This window comes from Helobdella robusta, assembly GCF_000326865.2.
Source record: "Helobdella robusta unplaced genomic scaffold HELROscaffold_63, whole genome shotgun sequence".
Taxonomy (NCBI): Eukaryota; Metazoa; Annelida; class Clitellata; order Rhynchobdellida; family Glossiphoniidae; genus Helobdella; species Helobdella robusta.
Window position 1 is genome coordinate 561,867 of NW_008705353.1, and position 19,749 is coordinate 581,615.

General features: G+C 35.5%; 3 protein-coding genes across 3 annotated transcripts; all 3 read left to right on the forward strand.

Moving 5' to 3' along the window:
* Nucleotides 1-351: 351 nt before the first annotated feature.
* On the forward strand, nt 352-6,690 carry HELRODRAFT_180628 (hypothetical protein; the record flags this gene model as incomplete). Its single annotated transcript, XM_009029927.1, has 11 exons — nt 352-486; nt 729-821; nt 2,266-2,376; nt 2,462-2,580; nt 2,901-3,010; nt 3,155-3,483; nt 3,579-3,689; nt 3,924-4,001; nt 4,421-4,823; nt 4,923-6,037; nt 6,178-6,690. The coding sequence occupies 11 exons, from the start codon at nt 352-354 to the stop codon at nt 6,688-6,690; spliced, it is 3,117 nt and encodes a 1,038-aa protein (XP_009028175.1).
* Nucleotides 6,691-10,062: 3,372 nt separating this feature from the next.
* HELRODRAFT_157815 (hypothetical protein) lies at nt 10,063-10,353 on the forward strand (the record flags this gene model as incomplete). The annotated part of the gene is made up of 1 exon (XM_009029928.1): nt 10,063-10,353. The coding sequence occupies one exon, from the start codon at nt 10,063-10,065 to the stop codon at nt 10,351-10,353; it is 291 nt and encodes a 96-aa protein (XP_009028176.1).
* A 1,540-nt stretch (nt 10,354-11,893) lies between these two features.
* HELRODRAFT_103283 (hypothetical protein) lies at nt 11,894-19,443 on the forward strand. The gene is made up of 12 exons (XM_009029929.1): nt 11,894-11,967; nt 12,090-12,902; nt 13,372-13,647; nt 14,022-14,442; nt 14,582-15,074; nt 15,394-15,521; nt 15,730-15,910; nt 16,354-16,498; nt 16,901-16,971; nt 17,545-17,681; nt 18,149-19,046; nt 19,088-19,443. Exons 2-11 carry the CDS (start codon nt 12,256-12,258, stop codon nt 18,206-18,208), a joined length of 2,559 nt encoding a protein of 852 aa, XP_009028177.1. The 5' UTR covers nt 11,894-11,967; nt 12,090-12,255; the 3' UTR covers nt 18,209-19,046; nt 19,088-19,443.
* The last annotated feature ends 306 nt before the right edge of the window (nt 19,444-19,749 follow it).

The following is a 19,749-nucleotide window of genomic DNA, read 5'->3' on the forward strand; positions in this document are numbered from 1 at the left end:
TTTTGTAAAATTACACCTTCATCTATATTAAAAACCATAATTTTCATAACGACGCACCTTGCGTTCGAACCCGGCCCGGCACGGACAGACCACTGAACAACAAAGTGAACGTTAAAGTGGACATTCAGCGAGACTCCGTACATGAGATCGTCCCAGTCGTCAAGGTCCATTTAAATTAAATTAAATTAAATTAATTTCTTGAAAAATAAAATTTAAATGAAAAATAATAACATTGTTTCCGTCTGGATCAACAGTTAGTACAAAAATAATTACTGCTACTAATACTACTGCTTCTGCTGCTGTTACTACTACTACCACTACTACTACTACTACTACCTGTAGGTTTCAGAAATGGTTAACATGGCGGTCATAACAGGAAAAACCCAGAACTATACCTTGAAAATTTTTTCCGTGACACCAGCCGGCAGAGTCGATGACGTCACTTCATATACCACGTGTCATTCCAGCGACCAAGACGTCGTCAAGGTGATGATGATGATGATGATAATGGTGATGATGATGATGGTTACGATGGTGATGATGATGATGGTTATGGCGATGATGATGGTTATGGCGATGATAAAATGAACTCTTTTGTTCGTACACCTACAGCCAACAGCTCACAATTTTGTGTACTTACCTCAATTTTGTATACACGCATAGGTAAAATGTACACACTCACATACAAAATACATGCAAAAAACACCCACGCATACAAACACATACAGAGAAATACACAAACACCCACGCAAAATGTACAACGTGCATACAAAGTGAACGAAGGAATGTACAACCCAATACAACTCTGCCTGGCTCCTCTAGTACGTAGCTACATACAGCAGCAACATTAAAAAAATTCAATAACATCAACAACATCAACAGCAGCGGCATTCATTTATTCATTCGTTTGTTCATCACTCATTCATTTTTTCATCCATTCATCTATCTTGTCATTCACTTGTTCACTCACTCATTCGTTCATTCATTCATTCATTCATACATACATACATTCATTCATACATACATTCATTTATTAAAGTAAAAAAATATTCTGCATATGTTATGTACGTACGTGTAGATGACGATACTTTATAAACTAGCTTCACGCACACACATACACACACAGACACACACACATACAAACACACACAAACACAAACAAGCACACAAATACAAACACACACACATACATACATATAGACACAGGCACACATACAGGGTTGATAATTTCGAATCGCGTGCCAAACTTTAAAAACAAACTTAGTGTTTCGAGCAGCTCTAAAACAAAACTGGAACTTGAAAAATGAGAGAGAGGGAAAAAAGAAAGAGAAAGAGAGAGAGAGAGAGAGAGAGAGAGAGAGAGAGAGAGAAACAATCAATTAAGAAGATGATATGATGACAAAAAACAACAAAAAAGACAAGAAAATAAAACAAATGTTTACATTTTACAAATTAATTCCTTCAACAATTTGCCAAAATTAGAGTTACAGCACTTCAAGCCAGGAAGTTTGTGAACGTTAAAAAGTAACGAACCTTTATTTATTATTCGCAAAATGGTATTTCGTGTATCATAAGGGGTTATAATATTTTAATAATAATAATAATAAATATAAATTATAATATATTTATAATATAATGTTTTATATATAAGGGGTTATGATATATTTTTTAAAATGGCAAAAAAATGACACGTTAACTTAGAAATAATTATTTTGTGATGAAAAAATGTTTTTTTTCATAAAACTTTTGTATTTTTTCATTTTTTTATCATTTTTCATAACAGCGCTTTCATTTAGTCTAACATTAGTGATCTAATGGAGGAATGAATGAATGAATGAATGAATGAATGAATGAATGAATGAATGAATGAATGAATGAATGAATGAATGAATGAATGAATGAATATTTTTTTGGTGCTTCATTTTTCTTTGTAGTTTTGCAGGATGTACTTTCGTGATGAATGGACGGATTTATGAATGCTGGCCGGAAGTTGTAAATGAATAAAAATGGGTCTTTTTTAGCTAATGGCTGATGGACGGATGGATTAAAGGATTAATTGGATGAATAAATGACTGACGTTAACAGGGGGAATGTATTAATAATTGAATGAAAAAGTAATTTGATGGTTGGAAGAATCACTAAAAGAATGAATGATACATTTATCACTAATCCATTCATCCTTCCATCCATTCATTTATTCACCCATAAATTCATTCATCTATTCATCATTCATCCACTCATTCATTTTCGCACTCAATCACTCAGGTAACTGAAACATGTGCCAGAGTTTATCTGGACGGATCTGAGACGAGCTCGCATCACAGCGTCAGTGTCATCACAAAATTCGGCAAGCACACGAAATTCTTATATTTCAGGGTTTGTAGTTGTAATTATTATTATTCTTATTATTATTTTTCTTATTATTATTATTTTTATTATTATTCTTATTCTTATTTTTTAGGTTTGGAGACCAAACATACCCATAACGCTGACGGTTTCTGACAGCATTCTCAACCAGGTTAGAGGCTGGAGGGTCCCGAAAAAAGAGTTTAATAGCGATGATAACAACAATAATAAAGGGTAATTGTTATTATTATTATTATTATTGTTGTTGTTGTTGTTATTATTTTTATCCGATCATTCTTCTTAATATTTGTAAGAGTTAGTATCAGCGCCAGCCAACAGACAAACACACACTCACACACGTACACACACACGCACACACACATACACTCACTCACACACACACACGCGCGCACACACGTGTGTATCAGCCTGTATCTCATACTTTCTTTGCGTGTCAGTTGAGTGTTGCATCGTTATTGTATTGCACTGTTGTTATGTGGTGGGATGTAGCTTTCCCACACTAGCCAATCATATCTCTCCCCACTCTAAAAAAGGAAAAGCCAAACGAACCGGCGGGCCGCCGATTTCGGCATACTATCCGACAAGGAGTCGCCATTTGACGAGAATTACAGCAGCAACGAAGATGTCGAGATTGATAATACCGGTACGGATATCATTATTAATATTCATTACTTATTATTATTATTTTAATTATTATTATTTTTTTATATTATTATTATTATTAGTAGTAGTAGTAGTAGAAGTACAATCATTATCAACAACAACAACGTCATAATCAAAATCTCAGGCTCCGACCTACCATTCCGACACCACAATTCTCAGTCCATCCGTCAGACGAATACTCCACCAGAGCACGGTGGCGGTAGTGGCGGCTCCTATCACCACAGCCACAGTAGCAGCCATCAGCTCATGTCCTGTGAGACTCGTTTCCAATCGGCTGTGGTCGAAGTCTTCGCGACATTTTCGGTACCGCAGGATCAATACCTCGTTAATAACCAAGTTCGGTTCCGAATTACGGACCTGGTGATTGATAGGATCAGTATCGGGAATAGGGGCGTGGCCAGTCTGACCGGAAACATCGTAGAGGGCAGTGCCCCGGGGGTGACAAATGTTCAAGTAGTGGGACGTTTTATTACAAATATATTTTTTAATAATCGAATTTCATTATGACTAAAATCCAAATTGAAGGATGATTTTTTTTCTGTTTTTAGGTTAAGTCTTCAACGGGCTCGTTAATTGGGTCGGTTCAAATCGAGGTTACCACCGACAAGGTCAACATTGAAAGCATAAGGTCAAACGTCATAACTGGATTGTCTCTACAGGTCAGTAGAGTATTATTTCACTGAAGGAGAATTTTTTCGCAGTCCAAGTTATTTGCGATGCTAATGAGAGTGACAAATGCAACAGTGTCACTAAAAGTGTTGGTGATGATGCAGTCTCTTCTTGGAACTAGTGACCTTAGTAATAGTAGTAGATGATTGTAATTATTAATATTAATTATAAATATAATATGCAATAATATTTAAAATATGACAGATTATAATTAACTTCGGTAGGTGTCATCTCATCTCGACCTCCGTGGGGCCATTGTGGCGAGACTGACGAAATCTAGCGAGTTTAAGAAAAAATATCAGGTTGGTAATTAATGGGAACAATCTTTTATTTAGCAATAAAAACAATGAAAATGACAGTACAAATAAAATAAAATAATGAAATAAAATAAAATGTCAAATGCAATAAATAGAGTATTAATCTGAGAAGCTCATCATTCGAATCGAGAGAGTACGACCAGAGTTAATTAGTTTTAAAATTGATTCATTTCACATTAAAAATAATAATGATAATAATGGAAACAATCTTTTATTCAGCAATAAAAAACAATTAAAATGACAGTACAAATGAAATATAATAAAATGCCAAATGCATTAAATAGAGTATTAATCTGAGAAGCTCATCATTCGAACCGATAATAATAATAATAATGGTAATAATAATAACAATAATAATAACTCTACCGTACCCTCAAAATATTTGAAATTAAACCTCGAACCAGGAGGCCACTCTGGAGATGACCTTGAACTACGACGACGGTACCAGTTTACCCCTTCACCACATTCCAGAACGCGACGTGTTATTCACGATCGACGTCCTAGACGATCAGCTGATTGCCGTGAAACACGCCCACCCATTTTATTCCCCGCGATTTTTGGTCCTAAAACCAGGTCAGGGTGACCTAATTAAGCTAACTTTAGAGTCGAGTCCCCACTGTTTCCGTAAGAAACCGCGACTCCTCGCCATAGGACACGTTTATGTAGACGCCGATCTTGCCAATGATGAAGAGGAGGAAGAGTTTGAGGTAGGCGGGGCTTTGAATCATGTCAATCAAACTTTAGAGACTGTGGAGAAGGGTGTGGCCCATATTAATCTCAGTTACGATGGTCTGGTCATCAGTGCCGGTAGTAGAAAAAAATTTTTCTGATTATTTTGTTTTCAATCTAAAAAAAATTGAAATTAGTAAATGACTTATTAGCCAAGTTTTCAAAAATCTCGACCAGGTACAACCCCTAACAGAGAATTCAATCGAAAAATGAACCAAGCCGACGCCAGCAACTCTCCGACCGGCAACCAACAAAGCAAATTTCACCAAACAAACAGCAACAACAACAACAACGGCTACTCACAGCACCCACCGTCACTGCACGCTTCGGCCCTGACTCCACTGGAAATAGGGATGTACACGCTGCTTGCCGTCTTCTGCCTGGCTGTCTTCATATTCATCATCAACTGCGCGTTCTTCATGGCGAAACACAGGCGCAAAAATGATTCGAACTCGCCGCGAAAAAATCTTGCTTCAAACAGGAAATTATCTTCTGGGATCCCTAAAAGGAAAGACGGAACTGTAGCAGCTACAACGGCTGCTGTTGGAGCGGCGGCAAACTGCTCGCCCGACTGGGTCTGGATTGGACGAGAAATTTTGGAGAGGAACGCCATTGATACCGCTTGTCAACGAGCCCTCATGCCCAATGAAAAGTTCAACAACAATAATAACAATAACAACATTAACATCATCAACAACATCAACAATAACATTAATAACGTCGATGGAAGTGACAACAACAACAACAACAACAACAACAACAGCAGTTACAACATGAATGATAACAACAACACGAACGATCTCAACATATACAACAACGACGGCATACGTTGTTTCGGTGAGGCCGGCCTGATCGGCCAGCAGCCAGGCGACAACAACAACTGCAGAAACAACACAACAACATTGCAAAGAAACAGCAACTACAACAACGCACCTCTCTCGACTTCAAGTGCGACGACAACAGCCACAACTAACGTAGCTTCCAACGACAACTCGCCACCGCCACTCACGTCGCCGAGTCCCTTCGCTTCCAAATTCAATCCCAACACGAACCACTACCGAGATTGTTACGATGACGACGACGATGACGTCAACAACGGTGGCCAGGATGACGACGATGACGACGAAGATGTTGATTCAAGTTGCGAGATTGTCAGTAGAGATGAGTTGGAGCCGAGGTTGGTGGATCTGGCGAGGAACTGCAAGAGGTCGAAGCGACGCGTGGTCGACGGCGAAGAAAGCTCTGCCAATCAGAAGAGTCTTAGAACAAAAGTTAAATGCATCAAGAATCCTGTGAGATAGTTTTTTGCACATTTCTGATCAGTTGAAAACTTTTCAAATAAATTTTTTTTTAGAAGCATTCGTTCACAAATTTAAAAATTATTGATGTAACTAAAGAAACCATCTAATTGAAAAAATATTTTTCCCTTCAGGAAAATCGCTTCCAGACACCATCAAGCCAGCCACCATTCATCTTCAACAACAGCATCAACCACATCACCGATATTAACTCCCATCAAATACAACAGCCACAACCAGCCACAACATCGCGAACCACACCTCCCCTATACAACAGCAGCAACAGTAGCCACCACCAGCGATACACTCCTCCTTCACAGCAACACCACTTTCCAAATAACTTAGTCAAACCCCTCTCCCCAAGGCCCTCCCTACCCCATAAATTTCTCTCGAACAAACCCACCACACAGCTAACCAACTCAACCCTAAACGAAAAACAACGTCTTAACAACATCCAGTCGGAAAACATGATGAAAGTTGGAAGCAGTGGCAAGAATGGGCTGGAAAGGGGCTTGAAAAAACCGGAAGGGGATATAGGATATTGTAACAGTGGGTCTTCGGATGTGGAGTGGGACTGTGTGGCCCTCGGAGTACCCCCGGATGAACTTTCGGAATATTTTGACAATCTGAAAGAGTCCATTGCATAAAAAATTATAACTATATACAATTATTTGAATAATATGTATAATTGTATATAATTATTTGAATAATATATATAATTACGTATAATTATTTGAATATTATATCTATATATATTATGTGTATTCCAATATTACAATGGTTTTATTGTCCTATAATATTATTTTGATTGTTTTGTCACTCCGACTAACTTTAAAACAACTATTTACTTATAAATATCTTTTCGTTTTTAAATCTATCGAACGCTGACTTTGCTCATTCACTCATTCATATGTTCGTTCGTTCGTTCATTCATTCAATTAATTCATTAATTCATTCATTCATTCATTCATTCATTCATTCATTCATTCAATGAAGACTCATTTGACAATTTTATTTACCGTGTACCTCGAGTACCCGCGGTGTTCTATTTTAAAACTTTCGTTATTATTGTTATTATTACTTATTATTATTATTGTTATTGTTATTTATATTGTTATCGTTCTTTATGATATTATTTGGTTGGCATTCGTTCGTCTGTCTAATATTATTTTTATCGAAATTGTAAATAAATGAAGGAATGAGTGAGTGAACAAATGCATGAATGAACAAATGATTGAATGAAAGAATGAACAAATGATTGAATGAATGAATGAACAAACAAATGAATGAATGAATAAACAAATGAATGAATGAACAAATGAATGAACAAACGAACGAACGAATAAATAAATTTCATATTGTTCAAAAGTTGACAGTGAAAATAGTTTCTACTAACAAACCCGCAAATGATTATCTGTGTTCTTTTTTCTCATAAAAAAATAATAAAAAAAGAAATTGATGATGATGATGTCATTGGTGCTGATGATGATGGTTATGATGATAATGATGACGTTGAAGAATACTATGACGTCACATCATTGTCAGAAGGGTCTATCTAATTGCGCAACTTGGCATTGTCGAGTGCAACCGATAATAAGCTGTTTGGTATTTATGGTTTTGTATCTTAATGCATGTATGTACGTATGTATGTGTGTATATGTGTGTGTATATGTATTTGTGTATGTATTTATGTCTATGTGCCCACCAAAAGTGTTGATTTTAGCCGGAGGTGATGTTGGTTGGGCGGTAAAAATTCAAAAATTGTTAAAAGTGCTTGGATGGTACGTACAATGTTGGATGGGCAATGGATGTATATATGCGTGTATATGAATGTATATGTATGTTTGTTTGTTTGTATGTGTGTGTGTGTATGTATGTTTGTAAGGATGCATGTTTGTACAGAAAAAACACTTATCTCCTAATGGGCATCCAATGGAAAGACTGGCGTGACGAAACAATATGAAAGTACATGCGACGAGTTGTTGCGTTTCATCGCATTGGTTTCTGTGTATTGTTGCTGATGCTGCTGCTGAGCCTGTTGCTGAGACTGTTGCTGAGACTGTTGCTGAGACTGTTGCTAAGACTGTTGCTGAGACTGTTGCTGAGACTGTTTCTGTTGTTGCTGTTGTTGTTGTTGCTGGTGTGCTTTTTTCTTTTATTCCATTTCACAAATTTAACCAGTGTAGACCGATTGAATTGAATCATAAAATAAGAAAAACAACGTGTGTGTGTGTGTGTGCGCGCATGTATGTGTGTATGTATGTATGTGTGTATGTATGTGTGTATGTATGTGTGTATGTATGTGTGTATGTATGTGTGTATGTATGTGTGTTTTTCTTCTGTTCATTCTTCTTTTGTATTGACAGAAAGAAAGTATGAAAATCGTGATGAAGCGTGTGTAATATGATTGACGTAATTGGCCAGCGTGTGGAAGGTTGTGTGCACGTGTGTGTGTGTGTGTTTGTTTGTGTGTCTCTGTGTGTGTTTGTGTGTGTTTGTGTGTCTCTGTGTGTGTGTTTGTGTGTCTCTGTGTTCATGTAATTTTTGTCTAGATTATTAGTTTGACATTCTAAAAATAATAAAATAAAACCGATAACTAAGATGTTAGTAATAATAAAAACGAATTAAAATCCGAAATCGGAGCACCTGATTGGTCAGAAGCCAGCACTTGCCGGCCAATGAGCGCCGAGATTTCAACGTGCACTGACCAATAACAGGTTGCTTATAAGCAGGTGTTCCCGCCTTTTTATTAAAAACACCTGTGAGTGAGTATATATAATGGAGGAAGTTTAGGTAAAATAGAATTTACTTTTAAATTTTGCGAAATTAAACATAAATAAATAAAAAATTATACATAATGATCGATTAAAGTTCAATTTAAATTAAAATATAATATATTTTGAATGAAGAAAATATTTGTGCTTATAATTTTTTTATCCGCTTATATCATCATCATCATGATCATCGTCGTCGTCGTCATCATCATGATCATCGTTATCATCATCCTCATCATTAGATAACATTCCGAAATAGCAGCAAAGCGGAAATAGATGACCATCTGTCATGTGACTTACATCGACGATGACGTCATTCTTTTTGTTAGGTTGATGATGATTGTGAGGATGATGACGTAAAAAAAAACTCAATCTTTACAGATTTCATAGTAAGGGTACCAAAACATTGTAGAAACAATAATTAATCATTAATGTAATTATTTTAATTTTAATAATGTTGTATCCAGAGATATTTTTGGTGCCTTTAACATCAAACATAGATGTCAAAAGGTTTGTATGCTTGTTTGTTGTGTGCATGTTTGTATGTATACGAATGTATGTGTGTGTATGTATGTATGTGTGTATGTATGTATGTATGTATGTGTGTATGTATGTGTGTATGTATGTTTAGATTAATAAAAGTTTTTTTTTGCATTTTTGTATAGACTCTATCCCTCTATAAACATGAAACATCATCATCTTCCTCCTCACCATCATCATCGCTTTCATCATCATCATCATGAACTCTCAAATAATGGATTAAAAGACAACAACATCAACATCAACAACAACAACATCATCAACAACAACAACATCATCATCAAAAACAACATCAACATCAATAGCAACATTAATTTCAAGCAATATCATATAAATAGCAACGAATTAAACTCGCGTGTTGAAAATATCTCTGCAATATGTGCGAAACAGTCAAAAAACTCATTACAAATCCAAAAACCACAACAGAAACAGCAATTTCAACAACAACAATTCCAACAACAACAATTTCAACAACAACGGCAATATACTCCGCAACAACATCAACCCCGTCGTCAACAAAATCACAACCGACAACAACTACAAAGTACCGCCCGCTCACAACAACAACATCAGCAACAACAACATCATCAGCAACAACAACAACAGCAACAACAACAACAACATTCAACAACGACAACAACGACAACATTTCTTCACAACTGCCACAACTGCCAGAAGTCATACTCTTCAAGAAGCGCTCTGAAGATGCACGAACGAACGCACAGCCTTCCATGCCGTTGCGAAATTTGTGGGAAGGCCTTCTCCCGCCCATGGCTTCTCCAGGGCCATACACGGACACACACGGGGGAACGTCCCTACACTTGCGACGTTTGTGGCCGAGCGTTTGCCGATCGAAGTAACTTACGAGCGCATGCCACCACACATTCCAGTGTTAAACTTCATCGATGTTTTGTCGCCGGCTGTGGTCGAACTTTTTCGCGCGCAGCTTTGCTTGTTAAACACAACGAAGCAAGGCATTGCAGGAAGATTGTGTGACGGATAGATAAAGGCCTGTATCATAGTACTAGATAGATACATGGATGGATACATGGATGGATATATAGATACATGGATGGATATATGGATGGATACATGGATGGTTGTATAGACGGATTATTGGATAAACAGAGGAATTGGTGGATGTATGTATGAATAAACATTTTGCTAGTTTGACTGCTGTCACTCTTACTACTACTACAACTGCTAATACTACTGCTACTGTTACTACTACTACAACTGCTACTACTACTACTATTACTGCTGCTGCTACTACTACAACTACAACTACTGCTACTACTACTACTACTACTGCTGCTACGACTACTACTACTACTGCTACTACTACAACTACTGCTGCTTCTACTATTACTACTACTACTACTGTTGCTACTACTACTACTACTACTGCTACTACTACTACAACTACAACTACAGCTGCTTCTACTACTACTACTACCTCGTTTCTTGTATCATTTTCTGCACACTATCTCAATTTATGTAAATCAATTCGAATAATGAATGCGACCAATGGCAGCGCAGGTTGCTGTGACGTCATCATCGTCGACATCATCATTACGTCATCGTTTAGCATTGAAGCGTGCATTAGTGAAGGATTTATTCGTCACATGATCATGCACCGCACCGTTCGCAGACCACAAATACAATACAATACAATACCTCGGCTGATAGAAATGTGCGATTAACTGATCATCATCATCAACAACAACATCATCATCATCATCAACAACAACAACATCGTCATCATCAACAACAACAACAACATTGTCATCATCATCATCAACAACAACAACATCGTCATCATCAACAACAACAACAACAACAACATCGTCATCATCATCATTGGCAACAACAAGATGATCATCATCATCATCAACAATATGATTGTGAGCATCGTCATCAACAACAACAACATCTGTCATCATCATCATCATAACCGTTTTAAACACAGTCATCATCATCATCAGTGTAAACATCATCATCATCCTCATCATTATTATCATTATCAACATCATCATCAGTAGTAGCAGCAGCAGCAGCGACAACGTCGTCATCGTCGTCATCGTATTCAGCATATGAGCCCGATGAAATGAAGATTATTTGCAAATTATAGAATCGATGAAAAGGAATCATCAGCGTGAATTTTTGATGAGATGACGACGAAGACGATGACGATGATGATGGTGATAATGTTCTTGCTTCCGGCGATGATGATAATGATGATAGTAATTTAGTAATGGTAGTAGTAGTAACTCTAGTAGTTGTAGTAGTAGAAGTAGTAGTAGTAGTAATAGTAGTAGTAGTTTAGTAGTAGTAGAATCAGTAGTAGCCGTGGTATCATCTTTTTGTTACTATAATGTGTGTATCAATATTTCGAAAGAGCCGTTGTTACGTAATAAAATAAAATTTTTGTGTGTGCGTGTGTGTGTGTATGTGGTGTGTGTGTATGTGGTGTGTGTGTGTGTGTTTTATGTCTAGTTATATTTTGACTCGCAAGACAATCCTATTCATTCAATGTAATTTATTTTGGACGCCAGTTATTACAACGATATTTCATTTTTTTAATTTACCAAATATTTTTAATAATAGATAGTAATTATTAACTATAATAATTTTGTTTTATTATGACGATAATTAAATTTAATTAATAAATAAATAAATAAATAATTAAATTGCTTTGCTCTATTAAGCAGATTTTTTTTCTCAAATAAAAGGTATTTGGGCGTTTGTGACTTTGTTTGAAAAATTTGCGGAAACTCTTTTCAAAAATGAAGAAATAATTACAACAAATAATTATATTATTAATAATAATAAACATTTATAATAAGTATAATAAAAACAATAATAATAATAAGAATAATAATAATAATAATAATAATAATGTGTACTACAACAACAACAACAACAACGACGACAACGATGAAGACGAAGATGATGAACATGATGATGCTGTTCTTCGCTATCTTTAATGGCACTCTGCCAGTCATCACCTCAATCCCGGTTCTCGGTTTCGGACTGGCCGCCTACCTCATCTTTCAAAACCGGAAGAAGAAACGCCATCTTGAATCGCTGGCCGCCGAAGAGGTCGAACTTCTCGAGGATGTCAAAGATATTGAATCGCGTTTTCTATGTCCGGAGTGCTATAGTGCCACGTCGCAAGAGAAGTGTGAAGAAAAAATTTCCGTCAACAACAACAACAACGACAACAACAGCAACAACAACAAAAGCAACAACAACAAAAGCAACAACAACAACAATGATATTAATGATAATAACAATAGCGTTATAAGTTTTAATGATCTAATCGCTTATTTCGCCATCAGAGGTTTTGGTGGTAACAAAAAGGGCTTCGATTGTAAGTGTACAAAAAGTGATTATGACGTCATCAATAATAAAAACAACAATGATAATTTCAATAATAATAATGATAATAATAATGATAATAATAATAATAATTATGACGTAATGTATACTGATGACGATAATGTTGACGGCGGTCTGAAAATAATCGGCGAAGTTGATGGGAAGTAAGTTCTGGATGACGTCATTTTTGTTGTTGTTGATGTTTAGTTGTTGTTGTTGATGTTTTGTTGTTGATGTTTTGTTGTTGTTGTTGTTGTTGATGTTTTGTTGTTGTTGTTGTTTTGGTTTTCGTTGACATTGCCAGGATTAATAATGTTGTTATATTAGTTACATCATCTGTAATTGTAAACATTTTTTAAAATGTGATTTTCGAAAACACAAACAAAACAACAACATCATCATCGTCATCAACAACAACCTTAAACAACAATAACAACATCATCAACAACAACATCAACAACTCAAACAACATCCACAACAACATCATCAACAACATTATCAACTACTTCAACAACAACAACATGAACTACAACAATTTCAACAACAACAACAACATCATCAACAACAACAACAACATCAACAACAACATCAACAACATCAACAACAACATCAACAACAACAACGCTGAACAAGGTACATCTATAAAAGCGACAACAACCACATGAATGCCAACACAACGGAAAATGGCGACGACGACGACGACGATGAAAATTATGATGATGATCCTCTGGAAGACTTTGCTCCTATTGGTCGCCCGCGTGCCTACGTCATCGACCATCGTGGGAATTTCCAGAAAAAACATTTTGCCACTTGCGAAAGTGAAACTAAAAAAAGTTTGAAATTCGATCGCCATGATGATGACGACGATGATGAGGAGAGTGACGAGGCAAATTCTTCGAATGTGTTGATGTGAGTAATTGCTTGTTTGTTTGTTTGCTTGTTTGTTTGTTTGCTTGTTTGCTTGTTTGTTTGTTTGCTTGTTTGTTTGTTTGCTTGTTTGTTTGTTTGTTTGTTTGCTTGTTTGTTTGTTTGTTTGTTTGCTTGTTTGTTTGTTTGTTTGCTTGCTTGTTTGTTTGTTTGTTTGTTTGTTTGTTTGTTTGTTTGTTTGTTTGTTTGTTTGCTTGTTTGTTTGTTTGTTTGTTTGTTTGTTTGCTTGTTTGTTTGTTTGTTTGTTTGCTTGTTTGTTTGTTTGTGTTCTTTCCAATTACCGTTCAAAACATTTTTTCTACTTGAAACCTCGAAAGATGTCGTACAAATTTCATTAAAATCGATTTTTGAAACAGCTACAAGAGGTCGAAAAAGCGCCACACCATCACGCCGAAACTGGCGACAACAGCAGCAGCAACAACAACAGAAACGTCACTAACAGTAAAAACATCACCACCAACAACAACATCACCAACAACAACAAAAACAACAATCATTTATGACGACAACAACAACATCATTTCTAAAACTATAGCCGACGACAATGCAGCAATAGAACTTACTCTAGCTGCAACAGCTGTCATCTCAGCTACCACAGCTGCTACCCCAGCTGCTACCCTAGCCACAAAAACAACTGATGAAAGAGTGAAGGATGAAGATTTTACTGAGATAGCTAGTAACTCGGCTAAGCAGCGAAAAGAAAGCATGAAGAATTTTATGAGATTGTCTGTTGCCAGCCAAGATTCTGCATTCAGTATGGATAGTGTTGATAGTGAGGTGTGTTATTGTTGTTGTTGCAGTTGTTGTTGTTGAGTGTTGTTGTTGGGTGTTGTTGTTATTGTTGCAGTTGTTGATGTTGTTGCAGTTGTTGTTGTCGTTACCATCAACACAAATTACCAAATTTAATTTTTCTCAGATTGTAACAGCGGACGCGGCCACAACAACCACACCCACGTGCGGCAACCACTTTGCAGTCGTCAACACAAACCCGTTGTCGTCAATGAACAACCTCAACAACATTCACCATCATGACGTCATTATCAGCAGCAGCAGCAGCAACAGCAACAACAGCAACAACTTGAACTCCAACAACCAAAATGGTAACGTTAAAAATCTCATCTTCGATTTTAAAAATCGCCGTAATTCGACTGGAAGTTTTTTAGCGAAACGCACCAGCAGTACAGCTACCACTACCAACAACAACAACAACAACAAAACTACATCAAACAACAACAACAGCAACAGCAATTCAATAACTACTAGAACATTCGATTTTCCATCGGATCTGTGCGGTAGGTTGATTGGCAAGCAGGGTCGAAACGTAGGAGTTATGAAGAAAAAATCCGGGGCGGATATATGCGTCAAGCCTAAAATTTATTCCACAGAATATCAGACTGTCTGGGTTCAAGGTCGGCCGGTTGGCCGGTTGACTGGTTGATTTGTCGATTAGTTTGCTGATTGGTTGACTGGTTGGTTGATCGGTTTGTTGATTGGTTGGTTGGCAGTTTATCTGGTTGGTCTGTCGGTTGTTTGGTTGGTAGACTTGCTGGTTGGATGGTTTGCTGTAAAAAAAATTTATCGACATGTTAAGTTACATCAGGAATCAAGTTGAACTACCAAATCTTATTCAAAAACCCACTAAATTTAAACTGTTTTCCAAAAAAATGTTTCAAGAACAGTTCGAATAAAATAATTAGAATCAAATAATAAATAAAAATCACTCGCCAGGCACGCAGCAGCAAATAACGAAGGCCATCCATCTGATAAGAAAAAAATTCACTGAGAAAAAATTCCCCAACGTGGATTATTCGCGGTGCACACCTGATGTCCCCCTACTGAGCCCCACCCTCGTACAGGTGCTTGCCATCGTCATCTATTCTCTCACAATTCCATTGCTAACTACTCTTGTCATCAATATTTTTGCTACTATTAGAAAATTTATTTCTAGAGCTGATACCTATTAAAAAAAAGATACATATTTTTGCGACTCAAAAAAATTGACCAATCAAATTGCGTCATCCAAAACGGCCCCTGTTATAAAAATATCACCCAATCAAATTACAGCTTTCAATGCCGGTAGGAGTGCCACTAGAAGTCTTGGTAACAAACGTCGTGTCAGCGAATCACATCTTCCTGCACCAGGTCAGCCATCCGACCTTCACGAACCTCAGGAAGTTGACCTTGGATATGTCAAAGTGTTATGACCTTGAGCGTGACGTGCCCGGACTTCCAAGGCCAATCGAAAGTTCGGAGAGAAATTTTTTATTTTAATCTCATTTGAATCCTTTTGTATTATGATTTGCGCTTCTATTTTGAACAGATGAATAAATTGTTTAACAACGACCACAACAACAACCTCATCATCTTCTTCGTCATCGTCATAACAACAATAACAATAAAATAACCATAACAACAACAACAGCATCATTATCATCTTATTCTTCTTCGTCATCATCATAACAACAACAACAATAAAAACCACCACCACAACAACAACAACATCATCATTTTCTTCTTCATCACCATAACAGCAACATCATCATCTTTTTCTTCACCACAACAGCAACATCATCATCTTTTTCTTCACCACAACAACAACAACATTTTCTTCTTCATCACAACAACAACAACAACATCTTCTTCATCACAACAACAACAACAACAACAACATCTTCTTCACCCCAACAGTTGGTGTGGTGTGTGTGGTGCCGCTATACGGATACTGGTACAGATGCCAGGTGGTCCAAGTCTACCCTGACGCGGACAACTGCGATGTCAAGTTGGTCGACTATGGCGGATATATTGTAGTTTCGGCTACTACCCTCAAACAAATAAGGTGAATTAAGATATGTGCGTGTGTGCGTGCGTGTGTGCGTGTGTGTGTACGCTTGTGTGTGTGATTGATTTGATCGAGTTGTTGTTGTTGTTGTTGTTGTTATTGTAATGATGATAATAATGATAATAGCAATTTTGTATAGCAATGTTGTTATATATATATATATATATATATTTACAATATTCTATAAATTCTAACGAATGAATTCGGTAGAATTTATAGAATATTGTAAAAATTATGGTCTATCATTCGGTAGAATTTATAGAATATTGTAAAAATTGTGGTCTATTACCAACATATATATATATATATATATATATATATATATATATATATATATATATATATATATATATATATATATATATATATATATATATTTTTTCCTAATCAATCCAACAGAAGCGATTTCATGAATCTGCCCTTCCAAGCCATTGAATGTTACCTGGCTAATGTCATACCTCTGAAAGGTAAACATATCTATGCAAACATACATACATGCATATATAGGACATTTCTTTACAGCTTTCTTGACTCCCCGTGATTCCATGCTGGTTATCTTCTTTGTGTATGCGTTGATCACATGTGTACGAGCAAACATTTTTAAATACATATATGTATATATGTTTTACCAGTTCCCATGGGATTCTCATGGGAACTATGAGATTTCCGTGATTCCCGTTCCCATGTTCACTTCTAATACAAAAAAACATACAAACAAACATACAAACAAGCGTACAAACAAACATACATATAAACAAGATACAAACATACAAACATGCATGTAGGCACGCATACTTACGAGCCTACATACATTCATTGATTTGTAATTATTTCTCATGAATGAGAGTGGTCGAGTTGATTTTTTAAAAGTTTGTATGTGGTTTATGCTTTTGTGTATATGTTTGTATGTTTCTGAAGAAATGTTTGTATATTTTTGTATACACGTTTGGACGTATTTGCTCTTTGCATATTTGTATGTATACCAAGCTATAATTTATTGTTCGTCTAGTTTTAATTCGTATTATTTCCACATCCATCAGACGATAATACGTTCAAACCGGAAATGAAAGAAGCGCTAGAAAAATTAGTAGGCGTGGCTGGGATGAAAGCGGAAGTGGTAAGCGTCGAAAGTGACGGCGTCCCATACGTGAATATCGAGCAAAGAACTGAAAATAAAGTTAGTTGATTGGTTGGCTGGCTGGTTTGTTTGTTGGTTGTTTTTGATTGGTTGGTTGATTGGTTTGTTGATTGGTTTGTTGGTTGGTTGGCTAGAATTGCCTGCCTATTCATTTTTATTGCCATGTATATGTGTGAACGTTTATGAAAGTATGTATGTGTGCATGTGTGTGTGTGTACGTATGTGTGTAAGTATGTGTGTACGTATGTGTGTGTGTATGTATGTGTGTATTTATCTATGTACTTATGTGTGTATGCTATGTTTGGTATGCACTTCAGATATGAAGAAATATAAATCTGTGTAGCCATTTTAAGTGTCGTTACGTATTTAATGTATTTCTCTCTCTCTCTCTCTCCCTCTCTCTCTCTCTCTCTTATTAAATAATAATAAATTTAAATATTATAATTAATAATAATAATAAATAATAATAATAATTAATAATAAATAATAATAATAATTTAATTCAGGTCTCCTCAATCAATCGGGAGATGGTTGAAAACGGCTATGCCAGATGGATTGAAATGTAACATGGCACAAACATACAAACATGCATACATACAAACATGCATACATACATACATACATACATACATACATACATACATACATACATACATACATACATACATACAAACATGCATACATACATACATACATACAAACATTTATACATGCAAACATGCACATACAAACCCACACGTAAATATACATCCACTTTTGACTCACGAGACAATACCACCGATATGTTTAATTACACGAAAAAAAATAATAATAATAACTTATAATAATAATAAAAATAAAATAATAATTATTATTTTTTATTTATTCCATTATGAACGTTTCGACTTTTTGTTGGATCTCTTCAAGCTGTTGTTAAATTTGTGATCATAGATGAACATCATCACCAACATCATCATCATCATCACCATCACCACCATCATCATCATCACCAATGATTTCAGGATCATAATCATTACTAGCAGCATTACTATCATCACCGTCGTTATCTTCGTCTTATGCCATTAAACTGTTCGTTTTTAACTTTCATTTAAATTATTAAAGTCCAAATGAATTTGTGTTTGTGTATTTGTATGTGCATTATATGTGTTTATGTGCGTGTGTATGTGTGTGTGTGTGCGTGTGTGTATGTATGTATGTGTGTACGTATGTATATAGCACTATGGTTTGGTTTCAATGTTATTTGTTTTAAAGGCGTCTTTTATTATTATTTGTTTCATAACTTGTTTCTCGTTCTTAAATTATTTCTTCGTGAATCATCATTCAATTTGGTGCTAAAATGCTTGTTATTATTATTATTTAGTGTTATTATTATTATTATTATTCTTTTTTATTATTATTATTATTCTTTTTTATTATTATTATTATTCTTTTTTATTATTATTATTATTCTTTTTTATTATTATTATTATTTATATAACGCTCTGTTCTTATTTACTAAACTATTTTTGTTTGCTTTGTATTATGTATTGTATTATGTGTATTATATTGTATTGTATCGTCTCGTTTTGGTCCGTGTGGTATCGTCTCGTTTTGGTCCTTGTGGTATCGAATCGTATCGTTATATTTTGCAAAATAATTTACTGAGAGGTATTATACTGAATTGTTAGGCGCTGTTTTATATTGGAACAAATGGTATTGCACGGTATTGTTGGGTATTGTATTGAATTGTATCGAAACGTATCGAATTGTATCGATTTGGTTTAAAAATCTCAGTTACATTAGTCAATTTGAAAAAAATAAACACACACACACACAATGTCGTATGTTTTATGTCGTATGTTTTTGTAAAGAGAGGAGAGAGAGAGAGAGAGAGAGAGAGAGAGAGAGAGAGAGAGAGATTTATTTCCTTAAGAAAAGCGCTTCTGAATCATCCTGTTGTCATTGTAACTACAATGTTTTAAATAAAATAAAAGAGCAGGTAAAATAATAATAATATACACGGATAATTTATTACTAATTATAGTTATATAATTATAAATTTTAATATATAAATATTAGAAGTAAATTAATAAAATATAAAGAAAACCACTTAGTAACAACTTTTTGT